Source organism: Notamacropus eugenii, chromosome 2 (assembly GCF_028372415.1).
Source record: "Notamacropus eugenii isolate mMacEug1 chromosome 2, mMacEug1.pri_v2, whole genome shotgun sequence".
In the NCBI taxonomy this organism is placed as follows: Eukaryota; Metazoa; Chordata; class Mammalia; order Diprotodontia; family Macropodidae; genus Notamacropus; species Notamacropus eugenii.
The window spans coordinates 225,462,000-225,487,028 of NC_092873.1; the positions used below are offsets into that span (position 1 = coordinate 225,462,000).

Below are 25,029 nucleotides of genomic sequence, written 5' to 3' on the forward strand. Positions count from 1 at the left end.
AAATTCTGAGGTGTAGAATTGGGTTAGATGGCTAGGCATAACATAACCTTGCCTCCAATAAGCCATCATATTTGCCTTACACAGAATAAAAGAATCTCTGAGATGGAAGGGACCTCAATTGGATTCTAGTCCAACCACCCTTAATCAAGAATATCCTCTACTGCATACCTGACAAGTGATCATTCAGACTTTAAATGAAGCTCCAATGAAAGGTAACCTACTTCCTCCTAAGGTAACCCATTCTGTCTCTGGTTAGTTCTAATTGTTAGGAATTGTTTTTATGTTCTAATTCCCCAAAGGATCATTATCTCACTGACTTGTTTGTTAAAGCTAACATCCAAATTGCAACCTATCCAATACTGCTCATCTTGTGTGATGCTTCAACAAGTCTTTCCATTAAGTTAACCACAGGGGGTCCATCTAACATATTGGGAGCCTTCTTTCTTTTCTCTTGAAATAATGAGGATCCCAAAGTATCAAGAGGAATGTCTATTGGTCATCTCTTACTACACGATTTCTTTTTTTTTTTTTTTGAGAGGGTGTGGCTTTTAATTTACCACAGCATCCTCATACCACATACCTGTCTTATCAAATGAGATAATAATTGTAAAGCACTTAACACAGTATCTTGAACAAAGTACTAAATAAATATTGGCTACTCTTATTATTGTTCTACGAGTTACCACAAAGTTCAATTTTTTGAAGACTGTAATGTTCTATGACTTAGAGTCATATAATATCAAAAAAAGAACACAAGTTTAAAACTTGGGGTTTTGTTTCAAGAAAAAGCTTAGACTCATTAAAAAAACAATGCAATTTCCCAAAGGCAATTCAAGTATTCTCCTGCTGAAATTTGGGCTCACGTCATTGTCTGGTTAAAGCATTTGTTCAAAACATAAACTATTAGTTTGTCCATTCAATTGCATAAGCATAATACAGACAATAGGCACTCTCAATTCACTTAGTTTTTCCTAAGTGGATTAGGCCAAACTCTCAATTTTAAAAGACTTTGGAACTCATTTAGGAAGCTGTGCAATATATTAGAACATTCTGCAATATGTCACCCAAAGAAAAAAGAGGATGTGGAAAACCTCACCATTCATAGTGAATCCCTCTTCAACATGGACTCTGTGTTGGATCAAGTTAATCAAGCTTATATTTTCTTCCTTGCAACTTCTACCCAGTGTCCCTAGTTTTGCTTCTAGAGTCAAGCAGAAAAAGTCTGATATCTTTTCTACATTATAACCCTTTAAATCTTCATGCAGCACTCCTAGTTACCTCATCATTCAGCTTAACCCAGGGTTAAAGTTTAAATTGAGTTCAACATTCTGATAAATATGCTCAAAATTATGCATCTAATCCTTCATATAATTCAAAATGAAATGTTACCCCACGTGGTCAAAAATTCTCACCCACCAAAAAGAACTTAAGACATTGTCTTCTTAAATGAGCCTCTCGAAAATTTAACTGTTAAGTACAGCTCAAAAGTGGATGTATCCCCAATTCTGTGACTCCAAAGCTACTGACTACATCAGAAAATTTTGTGGCTCATCTTACCCTCCACCTTATCCATTTAAAAAGTTCTAATTTTGAACTTGCAAAACAACTTTTGAATAAATTTTAAACATAATTTCTATCTTCTTTCTCTGGTCTAATCCCAATAACTATGACTTTAATCTGCCATTATAGATAACCAAGTGGCAGTTCAAACCAGTACAGAAGAACCTTCAAGGTCTGATTTGTACAAGAAAGGAAACACTGACAATGTGAAAAAACAGAATGCTATTTAACTTACTTACCTGGAAAGAAATACAAATACGTATACACGCAAAAAACACCTCCTTCATTACTGATTATATATTATTTGCTTCAATATAACTATTCACCTAAGAGATTAAGTGAAAAGATTGGATTGAGTCCAATTTTCTGTGATACAAATCTAGAAAATCTTAATTTTCTAGTTTTAACATCTGTGAATATAAATAGGGTAGAAAGAAATCCTCTTTCCCAGTATCCACAAAAAGAACTGTACAAATATGGCATATCACACATGATCATGAGCCATTAAAAATTATCCAATACATATTTACATGACTAGCATCACACTATAAAAATAAGCAAGACTTGAGAATTCTCTATTAACCATGTCATATGTGATTTTAAATGTTCATTAATTTCAGTTTCCAATTATAAATTCCATATTTACCTGTATTTATGCTTTCAACTCTTAATGGGAGACCAGACTGGGCCACAGCAACAAGTTTCAAAGCAATATAGAATTGACTTCTTCCAAAATAGCCAAGTCTTGTTGCACCACAAAGTTCCATAATCTGCAAAAGAACAAAATGTTAATGTAAGATTATGTGCCCTCAAAATACTTTGCTTGAAAGAAATTAACTCTTTTTACTAATTTCTTCAAAACAGAATGTACTGTATTGATACTATTCTCTTTTTTTAATTGATTTTCAACTTCTTAACTTTTCAGGTTTGCAGATGTAAAAACAGAATTGTAAGAAAGACTTTGAAAATAATTTTTAATAATCCCTTTTTATATCTAAAAATCTACCTTCTTTCATAATTTCAATCTGTTCCATGTTTCCCCCATAGGTTTCATTAATACAACTAATGATGAAACTCTATTTGCTGCCTTTCATAATGACTAATTTAATAAAATGACAGTGACTAGTATGGTAGATTCAGAAGGTATTTGGTATAAAGGGACAGATTAAGATAAAATGAGACTTTCTAAAACAGAAGAGGGATTACAACTCATCTTTTGAAGCTAGAGCAAAAAGAGGAGCCAAGTAAAGATGCAAGAGTTTTAAGATATGGAGAAAGGAAAGGTTGTGGGAGTGGGCATGGAGTAGAGCAGGTGAGTTTCAAAGAAAAGGTTTGGAACAAATGGAATCTCATAAATTGACTACCAAAGATGATTAAAAGAATTGCTGTATAGCAATAAAGGCCCAAATGAACTTAAGAATTTGTAGTAGATTCAGTTAGTAGAATTTTATGATTTCCTCTAGCAGGGTTCAGTTCTGAAATAGGAGTGGGAAAGGTGGATGATAAGAGGGAGGTGGAAGTCAAGTTAAGTTTGAGAACTAGCAAGGCATGAACAATGCAAGGGTAGGTGAGGGGCTGAAAAAATTAAGAGGTGTAAGAAAATACTTTTTAACTGTTTAACTATACAGCTTCAATTGAAGAGAGGAAAAGTACAATTAGAATGGCCTTGGAGAACCAGAAATTAAGGACCAGAAGTCACAGCAGGGTTTAGGAAGAAGAGAAGACAGAAAGGACAACAGAATGCTCAGACAAAAATTTTAGTTAGATTTCAAGATACTGGAGGCACAACAGTTTGGGGTTATGTGAGATCTAAGACACAACTATTCTTGTGAATGGTTATGTGGGGAAAAAATGAATTTAAAAGTGTATTCAATAAATATTATACAGTATATCAAACAAATAATTATACTGAAGCAAATAATTTATGATCAATCATTAATGAAGATGTACAAAATGATACAAAGAAAAGAATATTAATAAAAAAGTTCTAAAATATATACATAAGATTTCCTGCTAAGATGGTTACCTGAAAAAAACCTCAAAATTTTGCACATAGTAGGTACTTAATAAGTGCTTGCTTGACTGACTAAAATTCACATCAGACCAAATGATCAAGAAAGTCAACAAAACATTATAGTGACTTTTTCTACCCTAAAAACTGCACCCCAAAAAATCAGTCAGAAGCCTATGGGCAATAAATAGGAATGGGAACTTTTAAGTAAAATGAGTGCCAGCACATCTAGAAACAGGTCACATGTAGCCTATATGGCTTTATGTCCAGAAGAAGCAAAAGAAGAAATCTCACTTTCAAAAGTCTCTTGGTAGGGACCTTGTAAGCCTAGGTGAATAAAAAAAGATAGGGACTAGAGAGATGTTTAGGGTAGGAAAACCAGAACCAATGGCTCTGAAGTCCCTCATACTCAAAGCCCTAAAGATCCAGGGCTCTGAATCTTGAGATCCCTGGGTGGTCTAGCCAATGCCCAAGGGACCCAAGGAAAACCCAAACAGGGCCAATCATTTCACCCAAAAGAGAAGGGGAGGGAGGGCACAAAGCCAATCTAAGAACTAATGCTGGAGAAATGAGTAAATGAGTAACTAGCATTAAAAAAATCATTACATATCGAACTTTCTAACAAATCTGGAAACTCAAAGGCAAAAAAAATGGGATTGTCCAAAATGACTATAATACCCCAAAGAAACAAAGCAAGAAATTTTTTAAATGATATAAAGGCTCTGGAGAAAAGAAATGAAAGAATTAAGTAACTTAGAAAAGAAAGTAGTAAATTTAACTCAAAAATATGAATGCTACAACTAAATGGAAATCAATAATTCATGAGATATTAAGAAATATTAGGACACAGTAAAAAGATTTTTAAAAAATAGAGGAAAATGTAAACTATCTTGATTCAGAAACAAATATGGAAAACAGATCAAGGAGAAATAATTTTAAAATTATTAGACTTTCTGAACACCATAAAAACAAAAGCCACAGCACTGTATCTTAAGCAATCATAAATGAAAACATCACAAACCTCTTAAAACCAAAAGGCAAAAGTAAAGATAAAAAGAACCTAATGAGCACTTCCTGAAAGGAACCTCAAAAGGGAACCTCAAAAGATAAAGCCCCACTAACATTACAGCCAAAATACAGAGCTTCCATGTCAAAGAAAAACTATAACAATCAGACAAAATGAAGCAGTTGCAGTGCCAAAGAACTAGTCAAGATCATACAAGAGCCGAAGGTTTTTACAAAAAAGATCTGAGAACTTGGAATACAATATTCCAAAAGGCAGAAAGTAGAAGGTTTGCAACCAAAAACATCTTACCCTGAAAACCAAGTGTGATCCTCAAATGGGAAAACTGACCTTTAATAATACAATAAAAGACCTTCAAACAATCTTGATGAAAACACCAGAACTGAATAGGAACTTTGAAACACAAACTCAAGAATCCAGAGAAACCCAGAAAAAGAAAGCAATAAAGAAAAACAACTTTGAAATATTTAAGAAGTCTGTTCAAAGCAATGACCAACTATATCTCCAGAGGTACTTAAAGAAGTACAATACAGAGATCATAGCAATTGAGGAGGCTGATAAACTGGGAGGCCAACATGTTCAAAAGTACATCAAAGCATATACCCAAATCACCAAGGATGGGCAGAGATTGTAGTAGAGAAGAAAACTGTAAGCAAGGTAATGAACTAAGTTAAGAAAAAAAGAAAACTGAATTGGAGTTTAACAGATACAGTAACAAATATCTGGTCAAAGTGAAATAACAAGATACTGTATTCTCCAAAGGAGAAGTTACCGAGAGATAGTAGCAGAGAAAAGTTCTTTAGGTTACAATGGTGATGATCAAGGAGTATACAGATTCCTCACACTGCGCTAAGTGTTCAGGAACAAAAAGATGAAAAGTAGCCATGAGTGGAGAGTATGTTAAAGAATGAGGTTTCTTCAGAACACCACATTTCTGTGAACACCAAATGAAGGAAGGAGTACATATGCAATAAAGAATGACAGAGAATTTGTTAACAATATACTAGGAGTTTTTCAAAGAAAATAAAAGGAAAGTCCTCAAAGGCACAGGAATATTAAAAACGAGACAGCACAGAACTGGATATGGATGAGAATTGCAGGGGGGAAAGTCTTCAAGTAGAACTGTTTTGAATCACAGGGATTAAAAGAATGGGAATAGTCTTATCCTATATCTGCTAGAGGATAAGACAATGAGTACCAAATATGAAAAAGCTTATAGATTAAACAGAGAATGTCATCTCTAAAAATGCTACTTTTCATATAGAAATCTCTTAGGTGATTACGGTAGCAGAAGGCAGAGCCACAGCTTGTTTTTGGTGGCCAGCAGAATCCTGATGTGAAGGAGGTTTCTGATTTTTTTTCTCAGGTGTAGTGCCCCACTGTTTTTATATTGACTAACTAATTTATACTGTCTGTCCCTGAAATTCTATAATCATCTACTCTCTTCCACCCTGAAATGATATATCATATATTCAGTAGTTTCATAAGAATAGTGATGTGAAATAAAATTTGAAGTCAAATGATATCTGTCTATAACTATAAAAATGCAAGTGTCAATATCAAGCCAGGCTCTGAAAAGAAAAAGTCCTCTAGCAGAAGTAGGAGGAAAGTAGCTGTGAATACTTCATTCTTAAAGAAAATTTGCTGAGGGACAGCAGTTCCTATTTCTGCCTCTAAAGGGAGAAAAGGCAACTAAAGAAAAGTTAGGAAACAGGGATTTTTTTAAAAAGAGGTAATGGAACATTAATTCAGGGGTAAAGGGAAGGAAGAGGGTGACATAAGAATAATTTAATGACTACAGATGGGACATACAATTAAGCTATTATGTTTTTATGATGATTGTCTTCCTTATTCACAAATTCTTCCTGACAGCCTGACACTGTTGAGGTGTTAGTACATGTTCCTAGATATGTTCTATTCAAAAAGTGAAAATAGTTCTACGTCACATATCCTGCTATTTCTATCTAATTGTATCAAGCTGGCTCCATTCATACTCTATATAAGAAGAATCTAACTGATATGATGTAAATTTAATTTTCTAACACACTTTAAAACTAAACATCAATTCTTTGGCTGACTGTATTAATGTAAAATGCATTGCTTTATCTATGTCCCTACCTTGGTATGTTATTTACATTGTATTTACATCTATATTTGAAGAAATGAACATAAAATGATGCAATGATAGGAAGTAAATAGATATTTTAGAGTATTCCACCACTTAACATATAAGGCCACTTCTGGGAAACACCATGGTTGTACAATAAAAACTAGTGAGGGAGGCTGCTTTGAAGTCCTCCCCCACTAGGAGTTCATTAAGTTGCTAGGAGTCCAAGGCCCTAGAGAATGTTCCCAGGGTTTCCCAGGCTACATGACTGCTTAGCCAGGCCACCTCATACCATAGCAACTTCTTGGTGGAGTGAGAGACCCGTGGGTGGCAATTGTTATAACCCTCTCCCACCCCCATATGGTTTGGCCCAGTATTTCCCAAAGTATCACAGATGCAGAGTTGTAATAAACCGAGAAATTTATTTCACTAGGCAGGACTGACCTTGGCCATGTTATCCCAAAATTATTTATTGAATGGGTGTTACAGACTACAGGCTCCTATCTGAAACTTTGAAACCACAAACTCTCCTCCCTGCAAAAGGACAAAGTTATCCTATCCAGTTTCTAAAACAGGGAGAATCTAGTAAGAAAGTAATACAACTGATCTCTACAATACAAAACATTTTCCAGCTTTTTTTTCCTTAAAATGAATAAATCTGGCCAAAAGTTCCTCGAAAGATATTATTTAGAGTAATTACAGAGTCAAGTCAGATCTAAGGTAGTTGTTGAAAAATATAGTTAGTTGTATCTCAGAAACACTCATTTACATTTACTAAGTAATGAGGTGAAAAAGAAACCTTATCTTTTTTTAAAATCAAATTCCTATGCTATTCATTATGAACTCTCAGAGAAAGAATTTTATTTTCTTATTAGTCTAGAAAAGCAACAGGACAGATTTTTGTTTTAACAGCTCACACGAAATGACAATTATTTGACAGGAAACTGATTATAATCTGCCTAACAAAGAGGAAAAAAAAAGAATGCTGGCCTCTTGCTCCACTGAAACAAAACAAAAAATCCCCTCTAGTTTCTCTCCAATATCCAAAGCAACTTTATTATCTTAAAATATAATTTGTTAGACTAACTCATTTGTATCCATAACTACCAAATCAAATTCAAAAATGTATTAAGAGGCATCCGTGGTATAATGAAATAAGCTCTAATTCTGTAGTGAGGATTATGTTGAATTCTGGCTCTCCTACTTACTTCCTGTGTGACCTTCAGCAAGTCATTTAACCCCTTTGGGCCTGTTTCATCACATATAAAATGAGACTGTTGGATAAGATTACTTCTAAATTCTCTAAATCTATGATCCTACTAAAAATCTGCCATATTGGAAAAGAAAGCTAGATACCATAAATTGTTACCTTGGATTTTGCAAACTTTCAGCTTAGTAATATAATTATGACCAGAAAACTTCATATTTTTTTTATTAAGAAGGATATCTTTTTACTCAGGTTTTTTCCCCAAGTGTTGTTTTAATTAAATAAAACTTTAGATTTTATGACTATTGGCAGTGATGATTCAAAACATTTAAAGTTAGACATGATCTAAAAATTTCTCCCAAATACTGGGTCAAGAACTTAATTTACGGTAAAATCAAAAGTTACTTCAAGTTTCCATAGAATTAGCAATTTTGTTATTAACCACCAAAACAAAGGAATATGTAAGTGAACTTCTGGCTCATCAAAGAACTGCATAACAAGTTTCGCTTAAACCTGAACTTCACATGTCTACAGTTGTCTGCATACATCAAGCAGCTCAAACCAAACCAGTACAAATGATTAAAAGGTTGTTCTTAGACATTTAAAGACTTAGAAAAAAGAACAAATCCCATTGGAGATCAACAATAACCCATGTAAAGCGGCCCTGACCAATGTTATTTTACAGTGCCTCAGAGAGGTAGGGATCACTGCTGACATAAAATTCCTGGACCAAGACCTGCTTCCCACCTTGTCATTTCCTGCACTGGGAGAGTAAGACTTCAGTCTTAGTGCCTTTGAAGGATCGAGATTGGAGACTTCTTCACCCTAAAGTTTGTTATTACTACTAATAAAGATAAACTACTGTCAAAATATTTGAAAAAATATCCCCACTACAGCTCTTCATAACTACCAAATACCCAGATGTTAGGCCTCTCCAGGGCCCTGTGAGGACTTCACACACCGGGCTTTTTAACCACCAAGTACAACAAAGAGCTGAGAATACATTCCAGATATCTGGAGTGTCTCTTCAGTGGGCACCACCAATGTTTGAATGAAGCAAAGGAAATAGTGTACAATATAAATACAGTTAAGCTCCAGGACAACTAGTCATTCGCTACCCTGGTCATCCACCTGTGAATACTCTCCATTTTATCAATGTTCTTAAACCGCCTGCACCCAGAACTGCACACAAATAGTCTAGAAGTGGTCTGACTTGGATAGAAAATAACAGGAGTATCAGTTTCTTATTTCTGCACTCTTATTAAGACTGCCCTAAAATCCCCAAATTTTATATAACTTCTGTCTAGCAACTTTTTTTTTTTTTTACTTTCTACATCATACAACTATGACACTGACTTTTTGTATTCAAGTTTAAGACTTTAAATTCATTCCTACTGAATTTCATCTTATTAGATTCAATGTTCTAGCCTGTCAAGGTTCTTTTAGATCCTATCATCCAAAGTGTTAGCTATCCCTCTGAGTTTTGTGTCATGTGAAAATATGATGAAAATATTATCTATGCTTTTTACTCATGTCATGGATAAAAATGTTTAACTGCAGATGGACAAGGACAGATCTCTTAAGAACTCCACTGCATACCTCAAAGACTAATCTGAGTCCCACATTCAACCAGTTTTGAATCCATCTACAATTGCCCAATCCATACCTCTCCATCTTCTCCACAAGAATAATATCAAAAAGCTTTGCTAAAATCCAGGTAAAACTATATCTACAACACTTCCTTCCATCTATTATTTTAGTAATCCTGTCCAAAAACCATACCCTCTCTGACACAGGATGTTCCTGTCATATTTCCAAAACTCTGGCCCAGAAGGAAGACGTACACTCTTTGCTCCTCCTTGACAAACTAAGATCTTTTCTTTGCCATCATCCCTCAACAACCTCTCTTCCTTTGAGGTTTACTACATCTCTTGTCAACATAACTTAATCTATAGTTTCTATCTATATAACCTATAATCTCTACATAAGCAGATCTTTGTTGCTATAATGTAGGGAAGAATATAAGGATAGCTGTGTTGAGAATGGTAGCCTCCTGTTAGAAAGAATAAATGTGACTTTTTTTCCAGCAGTGATCAGCAGCATTATAAAAAGAAGAAAAGGAAGGTGGTATTATCTGTCTTTGAGGTTTGGCAAGAGATAAGTGGTGACAGGATAAGGGATTCAAGAGTACATGAGAATATATAATTGCACTGGACTTTTATAAGGCCAAGATTATGAAGGAGAAAAGTGAAGCCAGAGCAGGGGTGATAAAGGACTTGTAGAATAGGGAGGTATAGAGGGACTAACAGTTGAGGTGATGAGGAAACAACTGGTTTAGAAAGAAAGAAGGACAACTGGAACGACAGGATCAGAAAGAGAAATTTCAGAGTTCAGAATCATGTTAGTAGCAAAACTATGAGTAGTGTGAGATCTAAAGTAAGACCCATACCTATGGGTGACTGGTGAAGTAAAGAGGTGAAATCTATAAAATGGAAACTAGGATATTTGAGGAGATATAATGGGTTGATAGGTGGACTTTAACTTTTTTTTTTTTTCAAGGAATGTACTTTGTAAAGCAGTCTCATGTGAAAAACAAAACAGATTAATGTTTTCAGACCAAGCTAGACATGGAAATGCCTCACCTTTCTGAGACAGTTTTCTAATCTGTAAATTGAAGGTTTTGGCCTAGATGACCTCTAAGGTTCATTCCAGCTCTCATGGTTAAGGTTCTCTCTCTCCTCAAATTATCTTGTAATATATTTATGTACAATGGGGGAGGAGCCAGGATGGCAGAGTAGAAAGACACATATAAGCTAGCTCTGAACCCACAGCCCATAAAATATCTGTAAAGAAGAACTCCCAACAAATTCGGGAGCAGCAGAAGCCACAGAACAACAGAGTGGACAAGATTTCTGTTCCAGAGAGACCTGAAAACCTGACGTGAAAGGTCCGTAGCGCACTGGATCTGGAGCGGAGCCCAGCCCTGCCTTGGCCTCCCGCAGCACCGAGAAGAGCAGATCCCAACAGGCTTCAGGGACAGAATCTCCAGTGGCCCAGCAGGTCCCTCCACCCACAGGTGACAAGGGTTGGTGAGAGAGTCTATTTGGGTGGCCAACAGGGGAGTGGGGTGTCCCTGTGGCTCCGGCCCCCCCTCAGGAGGCAGCAGCAGGGGCGGCAGTGGACAGGGGCTCCTAAAGCAGGCAGGAGCTCGGATCCATTGTTGAAGGTCTCTGCATAGAGCCCCTAAGGGAACTGAGTCCTGTGTGGCGGGCCTGCCCCCACCTGAGCATCTGAACTTAATCTCACACTGAATAGCAGCCCTGCCCCCACCCAAAGCCCTGAGGCTGGGAGGCAGCATTTGAATCTCAGACCCCAAGCCCTGGCTGGGCAGATCTGGAGGCGAGGTGGGGGTGGAAAGAAAACTCAGAAGTCAAGTCACTGGCTGGGAAAATGCCCAGAAAAGGGAAAAAAAATAAGACTATAGAAGGTTACTTTCTTGGTGAACAGATATTTCCTCCCTTCCTTTCTGATGAGGAAGAACAATGCTCACCATCAGGGAAAGACACAGAAGTCAAGGCTTCTGTATCCCACACATCCAAAATAAATATACCATGGGCTCAGGCCATGGAAGAGCTCAAAAAGGATTTTGAAAATCAGTTAGAGAGGTGGAGGAAAAACTGGGAAGAGAAATGAGAGAGATGAAAGAAAAGCATGAAAAGCAGGTCAACACCTTGCTAAAGGAGACCCAAAAAAATGCTGAAGAAAATAACACCTTGAAAAATAGGCTAGGGGGGCGGAGCCAAGATGGCGAAGTAGAAAGACGCACATACACATAGCTCCGAACACACAAACCACAGAACGGCTAGAGGGGACCAAGCCAGGGCGAATTCTGCACCCAGAGACCACGGAGTATTGGAGTGAGGGAGATTCCTGCTCCGGAGAGACCTGCGGATCTCTCGCAGGGGGTCCTTCGTGCCGCGGACTGGGCGCCGGGACAGGGAGAGGAGTGCGGCCCTGCCGCGGCCGCGACACTGAGGGGAGGAGATCCGAGAAGGCTACGGGGACGGGATCTCCAGTGGCCACGCGGGTCTCCCCACCCACAGAGGGACCTGCAAACCTCTCGCAAAAGGTCCGTCGCGCTGCAGAGGCGGAGCCCAGCCCGGACCGGCGCTGGCGGCGGCCACGGCTCCGAGAGGCACAGATCTGAGAGGGCTCCGGAGGCGGGATCTTCAGCGGCGGCACAGGCCCCCCCACCAACAGGTGACTGACGGGGGTGGGTGAGAGAGTCTCTTTGGCGAGTTGAGAGGGGAGTGGGGTGCCCCCAAGGCTTGGGCCCCCCGGGGAGGTGGGGGCTGAGAGGCGGCTGTGGACGGGGGCTCCCCAAACGGCCAGGAGCCTGGATCCATTGTGGAAGGTCTGTGCATAAACCCCCAGAGGGAACTATGCCTGAGAGGCAGCCCTGCCCCTGACCACCTGAACTTAATTCTCACACTGAATAGCAGCCCTGCCCCCGCCAAAAATCCTAAGGCGGGAAGCAGCATTTGAATCTCAATCCCCAAACGCTGGCTGGGAGGACCAGGAGGCGAGGTGGGTGTGAGGAGAACATTCAGAGGTCAGGCCACTGGTTGGAGAAAATGCCAAGAAAAGGGAAAAGAAATAAAACTATTGAAGGGTACTTTACCGGAGAAAAGACACTTCCTCCCTTCCTTTCTGATGGGGAGGAACAATGCTTGCCATCAGGCAAAGACACAGAAATCGAGGATTCTGTGTCCCAGCCCACCTAATGGGCTCAGGCCATGGAAGAGCTCAAGAGGAATTTTGAAAATCAAGTTAGAGAGGTAGAGGAAAGACTGGGAAGGGAAATGAGAGGGATGAGGGAGAAGCACGAAAAGCAGATCAGCTCCCTGCTAAAGGAGAACCAAAAAAATCTTGAAGAAATTGGCACCTTGAGAACTAGCCTAACTCAGCTCACAAGGGAGGTGCAAGGGGCCAATGAGGAGAAGAATGCTTTCAAAAGCAGAATTAACCAAATGGAAAAGGAGATTCAAAAGCTCACTGAAGAAAATAGATCTTTCAAAACTGGAATGGTACGGATGGACGCTAAGGACTTTTCGAGAAAGACAGATATCTCAGAACATACCGCGCAGACTCGAAAAATGGAAGATAATGTGAAATATCTTATTGGAAAAACAACTGACCTGGAAAATAGAATCAGGAGAGACAATGTAAAAATTCTGGGACTACCTGAAAACCATGATCAAAAGAAGAGCCTAGACATCATCTTCCATGAAATTATCAAGGAAAACTGCCCTCAGATTATAGAACCAGAAGGCAAAATAAATATTCAAGGAATCCGCAGAACACCGCATGAAAGAGATCCAAAAAGAGAAACTCCTAGGAGCATTGTGGCCAAATTCCAGAATTCCCAGGTGAAAGAGAAAATATTGCAAGCAGCTAGAAAGAAACAATTCAAGTATTGTGGAAATACAATCAGGATAGCACAAGATCTGGCACCCTCTACATTGAGGGATAGAAGGGAATGGAACAGGATATTCCAGAAGTCAAAGGAACTAGGACTGAAGCCAAGAATCACCTGCCCAGCAAAACTGAGTATAATACTTCAGGAGAAAAAATGGTATTTCAATGAAATAGAAGACTTTCAAATTTTCCTGATGAAAAGACCAGAGCTGGAAAGAAAATTTGACTTTCTAACACAAGAATGAAGAGAACCATGAAAAGGCGAACAGCAAAGAGAAGCCATAAGGGACTTACTAAAGTTGAACTGTTTACATTCCTACATGGAAAGACAATATTTATAACTCTTGAAACATTTCAGTATCTGGGCACTGGGTGGGAATACACACACACACACATGCACACACGCACACATACATAGAGACAGAGTGCACAGAGTGAATTGAAGAGGATGGGATCATATATAAAAAAAAAATGAAATCAAGCAGTGAGAGACAAATATTGGGAGGAGAAAGGGAGAAGTTATATGGGGCAAATTATCTCTCATAAAAGAGGCAAGCAAAAGACTTATTAGTGGTGGGATAAAGAGGGGAGGCAAGAGAAAAACATGAGGTCTACTCTCATCACATTCCACTAAAGGAAAGAATATAATGCACACTCATTTTGATAGGAAAACCTATCTCATAATACAGGAGAGTGGGGGACAGGGGCACAAGCAGGGTAGGGGGGAGGATGGAGGGGAGGGCATGGGGAGGAGAATGCAATACGTGGTCGACACTCATGGGGAGGGAAAGGACCATAAGAAAATAGAAGTAAAGGGGGACAGGATAGGATGGAGGGAAATATAATTAGTCCTATACAACACAACTAGTATGGAAATCATTTGCAAAACTAAACAGATATGGCCTATATTGAATTGCCTGTCTTTCAAGGAGAAGGGGTGGAGAGGGAGGGAGCTAAGGAGGTTAGAACTCAAAGTGTTAGGACCAAATGTAATGTTCTTACCACTGGGTAACAAGAAATACAGGTTAAGGGGTCAAGAAAGCTATCTGGTCCTACAGGACAAAAGAGAAGATGGAGACAAGGGCAGGGAGGGAGGATAGAGGAGAGAGCAGATAGGTCACAGGGGCAATTAGAAAGCTCGGGTTTGGGGGGGGGAGGGGATAAAAGGGGAGAAAATTTGTAACCCAAAATTGTGTGAAAATAAATGTTAAAAATTAATAAAAAAAAAAAAAAGAAAGAAAAGTAGGCTAACTCAATTGGCAAAAGAGGTTTAAAAAGCCAATGAGGACAAAAATGCTTTCAAAAGCAGAATTAGCCAAATGGAAAAGGAGGTTCAAAAGCTCACTGAAGAAAACAGTTCTTTCAAAATTAGAATGGAACAGATGGAGGCCAATGACTTCATGAGAAACCAGGAAATCACAAAACAAAACCAAAAGAATGAAAAAATGGAAGAGAATGTGAAATATCTCATTGGAAAAACAACTGACCTGGAAAATAGATCCAGGAGAGACAATTTAAAAATTATGGGACTACCTGAAAGCCATGATCAAAAAAAAGAGCCTAGACACCATCTTTCATGAAATTATCAAGGAAAACTGCCTTGAGATTCTAGAACCAGGGGGCAAAATAAATATTGAAAGAATCCACTGATCACCTCCTGAAAGAGATCCAAAAAGAGAAACTCCTAGGAACATTGTGGCCAAATTCCAGAGTTCCCAGGTCAAGGAGAATATATTACAAGCAGCTAGAAAGAAACAATTCAAGTATTGTGGAAATACAATCAGGATAACACAAGATCTAGGAGTTTCTACAGTAAGGGAGTGAAGGGCATGGAATATGATATTCCAGAAATCAAAGGAACTAGGACTAAAACCAGGAATCACCTACCTAGTAAAACTGAGTATTATACTTCAGGGGAAAAAATGGTCTTTCAATGAAATAGAGGATTTTCAAGCATTCGTGATGAAAAGACCAGAGCTGAAAAGAAAATTTGACTTTCAAACACAAGAATGAAGAGAACCATGAAAAGGTAAACAGCAAAGAGAAGTCATAAGGGACTTACTAAAGTTGAACTGTTAACATTTCTACATGGAAAGAAAATATTTGTAACTCTTGAAACTTTTCAGTATCTGGGTAGTGGGTGGGATTACACACGCACACACACACAGAGACAGAGAGCACAGAGTGAATTGAATAGGATGGGATCATATCTTAAAAAAATGAAATCAAGCAGTGAGAGAGAAATATATTGGGAGGAGAAAGGGAGAAATGGAATGGGGCAAATTACCTCTCATGAAAGAGGCAAGCAAAAGACTTTTTAGTGGAGGGAAAAAGAAGGGAGGTGAGAGAAAAACATGAAGTTTACTCTCATCACATTCCACTAAAGGAAGGAATAAAATGCACACTCATTTTGGTATGAAAACCTATCTTACAATACAGGAAAGTGGGGGAGAAGGGGATAAGCAGGGTGAGGGGGATGATGGAAGGGAGGGAAATGGGAGGAGGGAGAAATTAGAAGTCAACACTCTTGGGGAGGGACAGGATCAAAAGAGAGAATAGAAGCAATGGGGGGCAGGATAGGATGGAGGGAAATATCGTTAGTTTTACACAACACGACTATTATGGAAGTCATTTGCAAAACTACACAGATATGGCCTATATTGAATTTCTTGCCTTCCCAATGGGGATGGGTGGGGAGGGAGGAAGGAAGAGAAGTTGGAACTCAAAGTTTTAGGAACAATTGTTGTTCTTGCATACAACTAGGAAATAAGAAATACAGGTAAAGGGGTATAGAAAGTTATCTGGCCCTACAGGGCAAAAGAGAAGATGGGGACAAGGGAAGGGAGAGATGATAGAAGAGAGGGCAGATTGGTGATAGGGGCAATTAGAATGCTTGGTGTTTTGGGGTGAGGGGAGGGGACAAATGGGGAGAAAATTTGGAACCCAAAATTTTGTGAAAATGAATGTTAAAAGTTAAATAAATTAATTTAAAAAATATATATATATGCGCACATGCTATATCCTTCTCCAAAAAAATGTAAGCTGCTTACAGGCAAGTTTGTGTCTTTGTATCTATGATGTCTTGCGACTAGTAGTTACATATCTTATTTGTTGTTGTTAAATTAATATCACTAACACATTATAACCAAGCACCACTATAAACACAACAAAACCCTTTGAGAGTGCGGTAGGATCCATGTTTGTTCTTATAAAATCAACTACTCCTTACCAATTCCTAACATTGATTAGACAGGTCAATAACAATTATGTGTATTGTAAGATTTGCTTGCCACCATCCAGAAACAGTTAAGGAATAATTTCAACTAATTCTGCCTACACTAAAGACAAAAAAGAACAAAGTTAGTACTAAGTTCTCTGTCCTCTATATTAATGACTAGAAACTTGACCAAAGACTGTAAATGAGTATTGATGTCCCTCTCATGACTCTACCCCAAAATATTAAGAGCTTTTTTTGTAGTCTCTTGAAATTGCATGGACTGAACATGAGCTGTTCATCAGTTGTCTCATGATCTTACAACAAGACTGGCTCATCAATTCCCCCTATTAATACATTTCCCTGATGACATAGTGAACACTTTTAATGCACAATTCCTTGTTTGTAATATTTTGCAGCCCACTCACTGCACACTTTGAATCTTGCTATTGTTACATGGGTGAGCCTTAACCTCAGTTCTTCGGAGACTGTAGTATTCTACCACTTGAAACCATACACTGTATCTTTCTGTCTTAATAATCAGAGTCAAACTGCTGAAATATATATGTATTATACACATGGGAGATACCTTATTGGGAAAAAGCCCTAAGTTATCATTTTTCTCTACCAAACCAATTTTTAAAAAAATAGCAATTGATGAGTGGGATTTTGTCAGCAGTACACCTTGCAGTCAATTGTGAGACGGAAGAGATATGAAATATTGTTTGCAAAAGCTTGCTTGTTCCCTTCTATTAATCTCACTAAGGTGACTTTGATTTATATATATTCTCAGAAAAATGTATATAACCATGAAAATATGAATATGGGTCACTAGTTACTGATTTAAAATATTATGGGATTTTAAAATATTATGAGATTTTTTTCAAAGCCTTTAGCTTCTCTCCCTCTTCTATCTTCTCTCAGAATCATTCCCTCAAAACTGTATATCCTCCAGCACAGTTAGCAACTCCCTCCCACCATGTACATTTGAACCAATCCTCGTGCCTCTCTGATCCCCCCCTCCTTTCAGTAGCACACCAAGAAATATAACACAAAAAGGATGTTAGTTCTATTCACCCTTGATGGTAAAAACAAAAACAAAACTGTGTCACAAAAAAACCTTATAAATCTTTTCCTTTTTTTTGTTTCTTCATTTTCATCTTTAAATGTACTTGGAATGATTTTACTTAGTTGTATCTACATAATTTTAAAATTTTAAATAAAACTCCAGGGACAGGAAAGGGAACATTAAGTGCCTACTATGAAGCAGATACTGTACTAACTGCTTTACAAATATCTCATTTGATCCTCACCACCACGTATTATAATTTTTATTATTTCACAGTTGAGGAAACTGAGGCAGATGGTAGTAAAGTGAGAAGATCAAGGTGTCACATATCTAGTAAGTGTCCATTTAGAAGATGAGAGAAATACATTTAATACTGAGGCCATATTTACCCCTGGATCAGATAAATAATTACAATCCTTGATTGCTCAGTATGAACACAAATGCAAATAGTTAATGAAAACAGATTTTGAGGCAGTCCAAGTACATCAGAAAAAGGAAGCCTTCAGTGGGAAGGATCAAGAAAAAAGGTGACCAGATAAGGCAATATTACTGTTCTTTCTTGCATATTTATCTGATGGTTACTCATTTCTATAAAGGTAGGGGGGGAAAGTTAAATCAGTTCTAAAAGGGCTATAAAACTGTGCATATCCTTTGATCCAGTAATACCACTGCTAGGTTTGAACTCCAAAGAGTTTTTTAAAAAAAGAAAAAGGACCTATATATACAAAAATATTTATAGCAATTATTTTTGTGGTAGCAAAAAATTGAAAATTTAAAGGATACAGATCAACTGGGGAATGGCTAAACAAGTTGTGGTATATATGACTATTATGGAAGACTACTGTGCTACAAGAAATGACAAGCAGAATGCTTTCAGAAAAACCTGGAAAAGGCTTACATGAACTGATACAAAGAAAGCAGAACCAGGAGAACAGTGTGTACAGTAACAGCAATATTGTACAACAATCAACTTTGAATGATTTGGTTATTCTCAGCAATACAATGACCCAAGACAATTCCAAAAGACTTACGAAGAAAAATGCTATCCACCTCCAGAGAAAGAACTAATAGTCTGAATGCTGATAAAAGCATACTTTTACTTATCTTTATTTTTTTAGTTGTTTTTTTCTTTTTGGTCAGTGTTTTCTTTCACATGACTAATATGGAAATATATTTTGCATGACTGTACATATATAGCCTATATAAAACTGCTTGGCTTCTCAATGAAAGGGAGGGAAAGGAAGGAATGTGGAACTCAAAGTTTAAAAAACGATAAAAATTGTTTTTATATGTAATTGGAAAAAAATATTTAAAAAAAAAGGACGATTCCCTCATTGATAATAAGAGTTAACATTTATGTTTTGATAAGGCCTACAAATTGCGTTACCTATATTATCTCTTTTGGTCTTCAAAGCACCCCTATGAGTAAAGTTCTATAAGTACTATTTACCTCAATTTTGCAAATGAGGAAGCTTAAGTGTGAGAGGGTAAGGGACTTGCTCCTGGTCACATAGCTTGTCACTTCTAGGATTCAAACCCGGATTTTCCTGACTCTAAGTCCATGCAAGACTAACTTTATCTCCTTTAAAAAAAAGAAAGAAAAGTGTTCACCAGACTAATCTATCAGGTAAATGCTACAGACAAGAGTATACCCAGATTTTAACAAAGAATTTGACAGTTTCACATGTTATCCTTATGGATGAGACAGAGATGAGGATGAGTAACAGTATAGTAAGGAGGGAACAGCCATGAAGGACCACATTCCCAAATACTCATCAACAGGTAGAAGCATCACTGCAGAGTGGATAGAAGAGTACTAAAGTTTGAGTCTGCCTCTGATACCTACTACCCCTGTGACCACAGGCAAGTGACTTCAACAGTCAGTGACCCAGATAACATTAGGTTATAAATTCCAGACTTCTAAGACTGTAAGTTACACACCAGAGTCCTATCTGCACTGTTGGAGGGAATGTCTATACTGAGAGTTCTCTATACAGATGAAATCAATGGTTTAAAAAAAAAAAGTTCAAGTCAATTTGAAGGCAAGTCTCTAGTGGAAAATCCTAGGTATCTTGTACATGGTCTTAAGAAGTTTAACATTTTTATTGGTGGATGTCAACAAGTATTTATTCAGCACCTGCTTTGTAAGAGATTCAGTGCTAGGCCCTGGGGAAACAAATAGGATGAATGAAATAATCCCTACTTACAATATGTTTTATTCTAATGGATGAGGAAACAAAGACATATATAAGGATATATGGAATAAATATAAATAAATATAAAAATAAATAAATATAAATAAAAGGAATAAGTATATATAAATATAAGCACTTAGGGCACTAACAGTTGCGAGAATCAAGAAAGGCTTCATGTACAAGTTGGTGTTTAAGATGAGTCTAGAAGGAAGAGAGGGAGTCTATGAAGCAGATGTAAGCAAGGAGTGCATTCCAGGAATGAGGGCCAGCCAATCCAAAGGCACAGAGACAGAAAAGAGTGCCACTATAAGAAACACTGCACATGCCAGAGTACTGTGATCTAGATAAACTGGGTTTCTCTGAAGGGACAATAATGTCCAATGAAGCTACACAGGTAAGGGGGAGCCAGATTACAAAAGGCTTTGAAAACTGAATAGAAGAGATTATATTTGATCCTAGAAAGGGTAAGGAACCACTGGAGTTTAGGAAGAGGAATGTGACATAGTTAAATCTATACTTAACGAAAATTCACTTTGGTGCGGAAGATGGACTGAAATTGAGAGAGACTGGAAGCTAATCATTTAGAACACCACTGCAATAAATAAGGTGGGGATGAAAGTCTGTACTAATGGGGTAGATGTATGGGTGGAAAGAAATTACATGCAAAATAGGATGGTAGAAATGGTAATATTTGCCAACTGAATGGATATATGGGGTAAGGGAGAGTGAGGAGATGAAGATAATACTGATTATAAACCTGAAAAATGGTTTGCCTTTCATGTTAGATTTTTTGGTCCTCTTCATTATACAAGCCACTAAAACCTCCAAATATTCTTCACTCATCTTTAGCTATGCCTTTTCTACCTTACACTTGTATTAAAAAAAATTATTGTTTTGACACAACAGTTTCAATCTTGTACTTGTGAAGTTAATAACTTTAGTGTAAGCCTTGATATTTACCTATTAAATTTCATATTACTGGATTTGGCTCATTGTTCTAGACTGTCAAGTTACTTTTATATCATTCTAGCTTCATGTTACTTGCAAATTTCATAATTATGCCCTCTATGTTCACTGTAAAGTTAGCAATTATTTCTTGTTAAAAAAAGACAAATTTTATTGATATTTTTTGTTTTATATTGTCTACATACCTTTTGTTCCTCTTCCACAGGACCACCAAAGAGCTCTTATTTGCTAAATTTGTAACAACAATGACAAGACCAATGTCCAAGGGGCTACAAGAAAACTAATGTACTGATGATGAGCTACAAATTGGTCTAGTCATTAACAAAAGCAATTTGGAACAAAGTCCAAAACAATTACTAAACCATGAGTAACTGTTGAATCAGCAACACTACATGTTGCACTACTAGTTCTCCATACTCTCTATCATTCATTGAAGTTGGGGCAGCTAGGTGGGGCAGTGGATAGAGCACCAGTGCAGGAGTCAGAAGGACCTGAATTAAAATCTCAACTCAGTTGACACTCACTAGCTATGTGACCTTGGGCAAGTCACTTAACCCCAACTGCCTCATCCTGGGTCATCTCCAGTCATCCTGATGAATATCTGGTCACTGGATTCAGATGGCTCTGGAGGAGAAGTGAGGCTGGTGACCTGCACAGTCCTCCCTCACTCAAAACAAAGTCAAGTGCAAGTCATGTTATTATTTCTCTGATGGCATGGTCTTCTTCGGCAAAGAAGGAAGAACACACACACACATTTATTGAGGTATCTTTATAGTCTTAAGAACCATCAAAGTGAGGAACATGGAAATTATCAGGGTTGAACAGTGAATTTCCTATGGCTCCAGAAAAAGCTGAAACAGTAAGAGATTATACAAGAATTTGCAGTAAGCAGAGTACAACTTTCTATACATAATGATACTGTCATTAGAGAAGATATCCACCACTATCAAAATACCAAAAGGATGTTTTCATCTTAAGTAAAATAACACTTAGATCCTCCTATAACATTCACATTTCTCTCTTAGAAAAACATATGCTGAAGAGCTAGTAAAATAGCAACAACACGGGATATGGAGTCAGAGGACTTGGGTTTACATCTACATCGGCTGCTTGTATATATGTGCCCTAAGCTACCTGAGTTTCAGATTCCTCATCAGTAATATAGGAAGGTTAAACTAGATGAATTTCAAGGTCAATTTATTAAGAGCTCACTATGTGCCATGGACACAAGGAGAAATTTAAAACACTCTCTGCCCTCAGGAAGTTTTATCTTCTATAGGGAGGAACATATGTATATATGAAGGCAAGTATAAAAAAAAATACAAGATAATTTGATGAGGGAGGCACTTGCAGCTGGGCGAGGGGAAGAGGGAAGGAAGGCTTCCAAAAAAAGCCTCCTCCTGCAAGAAGTGATATTTGATCAAAGAGTTGAAAAGAGAGATTTTAAGAGGTAGAGGTAAGAAAAGAGTGTATTTCAGTTTATGGGGGCAGCCAGTACAAAGGCATAAAGACAGCCATGTATGAAAGAACTAGACAGACTTTGACAGAGCAGACCACATTTTTAGGGACAGACTGCTGACTAAAGTAAAGAGACTTAAACTCATGTCTTTTTAGTGACTAAAAGTATAGGAACAAAATACAGACTTGAAGATACTCCTTCAACAAAACTGTATTTCAAGAATCTATTAAAATACAGCTAGACTGAATATTATATAATATAGTGCCCAACAGCATATAAAGAACAACATCATGTTATAAAGGAAGTGTACTGTTGAATGAATAATATGTGCCAAGCATTATACTAAATGCTTTACAAATATTATCTCATTTAGTCCTCACAACAACTCTGTGAGGTAAGTGCTATTATTATCTCCAATTTACGCTGAGGAAATGGAGACAGAAAGCAATTAAGTGACATACTCAGGGTCACACAGTTATTTAAGTGTCTGATGCAAGATCTGAACACAGATCTTCCTGACTCTAGGTTACTTGCTCTATCCACAGTGACATCATGTTGTCTCTTCTCTATCTTAACTTTTTTTCCTTTTATAATTTATTTTTTAAATTTACAAAAATTTAATTCATCCCCCCTCCCAGGAACCTTTTCCATTACTGGATAGAGGGGTTAAACTCATAATAAATATTATTAAGCCAAAAAAACCCTTCCATATACATCATTTCCCCAAAAATCTATGTCATAACCTAGATTCTGATGCCATCATATCTCTGAAAGGAGGCAAGTAGCATGCTTCATCATTAGTACTCTGGAATCCTGGCTGGTCACTGTGTTGATCAGTTCTTAACATATTTCCAAGTTGTTTGTCTTAGCATGCTGCATATTGTTCTCATGATTCTACTCACTGCAGCAGTTCACATAAGCTTTTGCAGTTTTTCTGAAATCCTCCCCTTCATCATTTCTAAAAGCAAGATAGTATTCTATTACATTCAGGCAATTTAATTTGTTCAGTTATTCTGTAACTAATGAGGGTACTTAGTCTCTTAAGTTTCTAGTTCTCTGCCACAACACAAATTTAAGAGCTTTTACATATGTGTGTATGTATGTGTGTGTGCTGGATCCATTTCTTCTTTCTTTGCTTTCCTTGGGATATAAACCGAGTAACAGTATTGTTGAACCAAAGCGTATGCTACGGTTTGAGCTTTTGTGGCATAGTTTTATTTTGCTTTCCAGAATTGCTGGACTAATTCACAACTCTATCAACAATACATTAGTGTGTCCATTTTCCCAATCCCCTTCAACATTTATCATTTTCTTTTTTGAATTAACTTTTTCAGTCTTATAGGTATGAAGTAAAACTCCAAAGGTGTCTTTTATTTTGCATTTCTCTGGTTATTAGTGACTCTGAGTATTTTTTCATAAGGCTACTGATAGCTTAAATATCTTCTTTAGAAAACTGCTTGTTCATCTCCCTTGACACTATTCTTTTCATGGACTTTATTTCCAAGTCCTCATGAAGTCAATGATAGTAACAGCTAACATTCATGTGTGGATGTGTGTGGATGTACCTATACACATGTAGAGGATATACAGGTATAAATATATAAAATCTATATATTTGTAATATATAGATTAATCTGCATATAAATACATCTTTCAATGATTTCAACTTTCTCACTTCCATAAAAGCCCATTTCTTTTATACAACATTTTATGGGTAATGTCATAGGACTATACAACTGCAGTAGAACCTTGGTTTATGAGAAACCTGGTTTACGTATGTTTCGCTGGATGAGGAAAAATTTTTCGCAAAATTTGTCTTGCAGGACAAACAAAAATTCACAGTACTAACATCAAAATTTTATTGGAAAACATCACCCAAAATAAGTTTGTAGCAATCAGAGACAGGAGTATTTTTAACAATAATGCAATGGGGGGGGGGGGGTGGAGCCAAGATGGCGGAGTAAGACACACATACGCAGGGTCTCCCCACACAACCCATAAAATACCTGTAGAGAGGGACTCTCAACAAATTTTGGAAGAGCAGAAGTGGAGAACAACAGAGTGGAGGAGATTTCCAGCCCAGGATGACCTGAAAGATCCACAGGAAACGTCGGTTGCACTGGAGAGGGAGCAGAGCAAGGAGCCCAGTCCAGCCTTGGCACAACTCTGGGAGAAGGACACCTCGGGGGCGGAATCTCCAGTTGCAGTAGCAGCGGTTTCACAGATCCCTCAACCCACAGGCACCAAAGGTCAGTGACAGGATTTTTTCAGCTAGCCAGGAAGGGAGAAGGGTCTTCCCATAGCTCCAACCTCAGGCAGCAGCCAGCCCCAGAGGCCACATGTGGCAGGTGGCAGCAATTCTCACAGCAGCCCCCTACAGCAGCCATATCCACTGTTGGATCCTAAAAACCCCTGGGGGCACTGAGGAGCTGAATATTACCTCAGCCCTGTGTAGACGCCCTGAGGGAGCTGGTCTTTGTCTCACACTGAATGGCGGCCCTGCCCATCCAGCTTATCTGAAAATCAGCCCCCAGCGCTGAGTTGGCAAAACTGGAGGCCAGGTGGCTATGGAGAGGAAACTGCTAAGATTCTGGACACAAAAATCTCTCCCTATTTCCAGATCAGTATACACGCTGGATTGTGCCACCTTGGAGGAACTGAGATCTTACAGATTCCCAGAGTATACCCTACTCTTGACAAAGGACACAAAAGTCAAGTAACTGGTTGGGAAAATGTCCA

At 37.8% G+C, this 25,029-nt stretch overlaps 1 protein-coding gene across 12 annotated transcripts in view; it reads right to left on the reverse strand.

Moving 5' to 3' along the window:
- REPS1 (RALBP1 associated Eps domain containing 1) overlaps positions 1 to 25,029 on the reverse strand; it is a 107,472-nt gene that overhangs the window by 55,156 nt on the left and 27,287 nt on the right. For all 12 annotated transcript variants that reach the window (XM_072643462.1, XM_072643460.1, XM_072643458.1 and 9 more), the window contains exon 2: positions 2,207 to 2,330. In XM_072643462.1, the coding sequence (XP_072499563.1) occupies positions 2,207 to 2,330 (124 nt within the window). The remainder of the gene's footprint in view (positions 1 to 2,206; positions 2,331 to 25,029) is intronic.